The sequence below is a fragment of the Anneissia japonica genome, unplaced genomic scaffold (genome assembly GCF_011630105.1).
Source record: "Anneissia japonica isolate Jap-2015-1 unplaced genomic scaffold, ASM1163010v1 scaffold519_len276752_cov174, whole genome shotgun sequence".
Classification (NCBI taxonomy): Eukaryota; Metazoa; Echinodermata; class Crinoidea; order Comatulida; family Comatulidae; genus Anneissia; species Anneissia japonica.
In genome coordinates, this window is record NW_022712751.1 from 76,752 (window position 1) to 81,739 (window position 4,988).

The 4,988-nt window shown below is 32.2% G+C and overlaps 1 protein-coding gene across 1 annotated transcript in view; it reads left to right on the forward strand.

Annotated features, from left to right (window-relative positions):
• The first annotated feature begins 253 nt into the window (after positions 1-253).
• Positions 254-4,988, forward strand: part of LOC117108179 (BMP-binding endothelial regulator protein-like) — an 8,935-nt gene continuing 4,200 nt past the window's right edge. The window contains exons 1-6 of the mRNA XM_033250141.1: positions 254-370; positions 1,528-1,569; positions 2,513-2,558; positions 2,960-3,010; positions 3,428-3,541; positions 4,597-4,698. Coding sequence (XP_033106032.1) covers positions 254-370; positions 1,528-1,569; positions 2,513-2,558; positions 2,960-3,010; positions 3,428-3,541; positions 4,597-4,698 — 472 coding nt within the window. The remainder of the gene's footprint in view (positions 371-1,527; positions 1,570-2,512; positions 2,559-2,959; positions 3,011-3,427; positions 3,542-4,596; positions 4,699-4,988) is intronic.

Below are 4,988 nucleotides of genomic sequence, written 5' to 3' on the forward strand. Positions count from 1 at the left end.
CTTTAAAGCGGTAGCTATCTGACACGAGAATCAATATAAAGTGTAGCCTCTATACACATGTGCAGAGTATTTGATATTTAACACAACATAAGGTTTTATGGTTTTAAGTTCCAACCAATCACAAGTCAAACACTTTGAACATGTTCCGTATTGGAACTAATTGATTAGAATTAATGCGTTTGTCTCTGAAAATTTTCTATAAAATACAATTACGTGCGGAATTGACTAAAGCTATGATTAGAAAACAGACAACATGAAGGTTGTTCTGGTGTCATCGCTAGTAATTTTACTAGGGTTGACTTGTAACGGTATTCGATTGCAACACGACCTGACCAAGAAAGATGTAGGCTTATATTCTGATGAAATCAATGTAAGTACAGTATAGCAATAATAGATTTAGCTATAAACGAATTTAGATATAATTTTTCAATAATATAGTATTAGCCATATCCCATATAACTCATATAAATAGAATGTTTCACTTATATAGTTAATTTGCGACGTTTGCACGTACTTTAGCTTGCCTGTGTATAAACAATTAAAATCTTTGATGTTTCACTAATTTCTACTGCAGGTTTATTTTATATTAGTATTTTGCTTTTGCAATTTCTTCGTACTATTGTTTGCCTTACGTTTTCAGTAATTTTTCGACACTATTAATTCTTTTCTAAATATTTTCAAATCTCAATTTTAAAGAGTGTGCTATTAATTAAGTTGTAGATAATTTAAATATTATCGATAAAACAAATATACCTGTAGTTAAAATAGACGCCATGGGAGGGATTGACTGTTACTTTTTGTGGGTCTTACTATTGGGGTTTATTTTTTTAAATTTTTGGAAAAAGAAACTTTTCATAGCATGATGATGACTTACATTGAGGTACGTTTATCCAATCTTTCAGTAAAATGATAGGCCTACATTGCAGGACATGGCTGAATTGCGTATGAATTAACAAAAGTTAAAAATATAATATATAAAAAACCGCATATAAATTGACAACTAAAAGAAATAAAGAATATGACATCAAAAACTGAAGGAAAAAATCAAAAATCAAAATTAATTAATCTAATCCAGTGGTTCCCAACCTGGAGGTCCACGTCAAGTCAAAGGTGTCCGTAGGGGGTCTGCGAAAAATGTTGGGGATCCGCAAAAATGTTTGGGGATCCGCTAGAACAACTTTTTTTTTATGATTCTATTATTTTTTTGTCTTACAATAGTGTGATCATATCTTGACAATAATGAAATACTTTTCACTTGGTAATTTCAAAATTTTGCCTCTGTGTATTGGATTTTGAACTATTCAATATAAAAACATAAAAATTAGTAAATCTTTTTTCTTTTCGTCAAGAGTCACTGCGCCTCGGAATAGTTCGCTAGATAGGCGGCGCACTATAAATGCTGTTTTATTATTATTATTATTATTATTAAATCCCTTTGACAGGCATGACTTCGTTCACTGTAAATTGTTTTAATGGGCATTATATTTTAATTTTCATTGTAAATTTCATTGTATTTGCTATGTAAAGATGTTTAGTATAGGAGAGCCACTTGATAGTGGCAATCCTCAGGTAATGTACATCTTTTTTCCTTGTTTTCTCTTGTATTGCTTTTACCTGGGTATTGAATAAATTTTAAAAAGCAGGAGGGAATCCTAAATTTGACAAAATTAAAAGTAAATGGGTGATAACAAAATATTACATGCCAATTTTGAATAGTGTCATATCCGACCATCTACAAATGCCATAAAACATTTAAAAAATTGAAAATCCCTTATCTGTAAAATTTACTGTCTGTACCGCTCCCCTCCTCTCTATGTCAAATTCCAAGATCCAAGATGTCGTAATTTGGCGAATCATTTTCTATCCATAATATTAATGGCGGAATACCAATGAGTCGCCCTAAATTTTACACATTAAAAATTAAATGGGGGATGGGGATAAAAGAATATTACCTTCAAATTTTGAGTCTGACAGTGCCATTTCCGGCCATCTAGAAGTGGCATAGACTATCTGTAGGCCTAATGTTATTGTTGGGATAAGGACACTGGGTGCTATTTGGACATGGGGTTCGTGAAGATTTTGGCATGTCCAGAGAGATCCGCAAATGCAAAATGGTTGGGAACCACTGACCTAATCTATGACAATTAATTGATTTTTTGCATTTGCCTTGTCACAATTTAAACTATACAATCCATTTGTCAACTTATCAATCAATTAATCAATTAATGTTCAAATTTAATATTATTTCTTTTATTATTATTTCTGAAATAGCGGCCCAGCAGCATTCTGGTGAGGTCATGCTAGGCGCGATGAAACTGCCATAATTCCTTTTAGTGATAGGCCTAGAGTATTAGCATTTATTTAGTAGTGGTGCATCCTTAATAAATGCAATTATTATTTGTTTCCATTGTAGCTACAAACCGTGTTAATTTTGAACAACGTATAAACTACTTTTTTTTTTCAGTCTGGCACACTATTTTAAAAATTTAGTTGATTTTTTTTTTTTTTACAGAAAATGATTCTTGATTATTTGAAGATGAAAGAAGACAACAAAATTTGTAAGTAATACAACTTAATATATGTTATGCAAAATACATCAACGTGGCAGAAAAAGTAATAGGCATAAAATCTTCAATATTCTGTTTGCATTTTAAGCAATACACACAATTCTGTTACCAATAATTATAAAATGTGATATAATAAATTTAATAATGCAAGCAATAATAATAATTAGGCCTAGGCCTATTATTGTTATAATAGTAATAATGGTAATGAAAATAACAATAATTATTATAACAACATATACAGGTATATTGTTATAATAAATAATAATTATTAGTGGTAACAGAATTGTGTGTATTGCTTAAAATGTTAACGTATAATCTATGCCAAATCTATTCTTAAACTCCAGTGATGAATTGTAATTCACGTGTAAATATCAATTCACTTATTTTTGCAGTTGAAAGAGACGTGTCCGATGGTGGTTCAGACATAGACGAAAATGGATCGGGTAAATACTACTTTAATATAAAGCCTGATTTTATTTAACATTAATACCTTGCATTGTAGCCCTGTAAAAACAGCAAGGATGATTTAATCGCGAATTAGAGCTACATGCAACCTTAATGTCCAGATTGTGTGTCTCACTGTTGGTGACATTTTAAAAGCCGACAGCAGGTTTCGCCAAAATGTATTATTCTACCAGCAAGTCAACCTTTTTTCGTATTTTTAGCTAATCCAAGGTTGACTATGTATCTGCAGAGATATAATAGTTCCATTTCCTTAGAGATTTATTTTGTACTTCGGGTTTAAGTTTCTAAGTATGGAAGATGAATAGCATCATAATATCCAGTGGTCGAATAGGAACATAATAATTGTAGTCATCGTTTCAAGCATAGATCATCAACGATTCATTCCTTTATAGCAGCATGTGATAGTGATCCATGTCAACATAATGGACTTTGTACCGTTGATGAGCCGTCCAATGGATATTCCTGCAACTGCACAGACACTGGCTATACCGGTAACACTTGCGAATTTGGTAAGATACTTCTATTTATCTTTTATAAAGCACTGTTTAAACAACCCCTCTCCAGGCTATATTTCCAAACCTAGTTTTAGGTTTCCAATGTCAATACTTTTAATCGTCAAAACATTATTCCTATTTTTGTCATTGCTATTATTATTGTTCTTATTCTTTTTCCTCTTATACTTATCCTTATCCTTCTCATTCTTACTTTTGTACAATTTATTAAATGACGGTTATGCCTATCTTTCTATAACAAACGAAAGCATAGTTATAATAGTATAGACCTATGTAAGAATTGGCGAGGTTGCTAAGAAATTCCAATTTTGAAATATCCACAACTATTCTTGCATATTCACAGCATGGGCGGATCAAGTACCCCGTGCACCCCACCCCCGTTTTGCCACCAAATTTTTAAAATTTAATGCATATTAATGTTATGTGCTACTCACAATCTTATCTATTCTGAAACTGTTGTGCCCCCCCCCCAACCCTTTTGAAAAATTTTATATCCGCCCCTGCAGCAGACACATGTAAGAATTCTGAACCATGTCAAAACGAAGGAGTTTGTTACCATAATGATTCAGAACTAGGATTCTACTGTAAATTGTTCTACTGGGGCCGTACACTGGAACTTCTGTGAGATCCGTATGTTATTATATTGTTTCTTTTTCATTTAATGTATATTAACTGACACTTGTGTCGAGAATTTTATAAAATGATGGTTGTGAGGAAGAACTTTTATCCTAATATTGGTATGTAAACCAACGTGTTAGACAATATAGACCTTATAATCTAAAAAATTAGTGTGTATATATATAATTGAGCTATCGTAAGATAAACCAATCAGAAAACAAAATAATCCAACATGGCCATCAGAGGACTAAAAATCATCAATTGATTACATTAACTTTTGATATCAAACCTTCTGACCACCAAAAGTAAGTCGTGGGAAAAGTTTGAGAGTGTATATGCCAAGTCTGTAACAGATGAAAATATGTAACAAATGGCTAAGGCCAAAAAGAGAAAGTGTGCCCTTAACACATCATTCGTAATTGCTTCTTTTTCAGTTCTTCTTTCGTGCTTAGTGAACCCATGTTTAAATGGTGGAACCTGCACAGACAGTCTATGCCAATGTCCAGATGGATTTTATGGAACCTTGTGTGAAAAAAGTTTGTTAAAGCCATTTTATAATTGAACTGTGTATAGGTATTTCTATTACAAACAAGTATACAACGGAATTAACGACTAATACGTATAATGATTAGGAGGAAAAAACCACTGTAGGATGATGTGGCATTCGTATGGGTCATGTCCATACAAAAACATGTGCTGGTTTACCAACTATATATCCATGGTGACCAGGGAAATACTGATGCCAGCGCCTTTGTATCTGTCTCTTATACACATCTAGATGTGTATAAGAGACAGCAATAATTATTATAACAACATATATATTGTT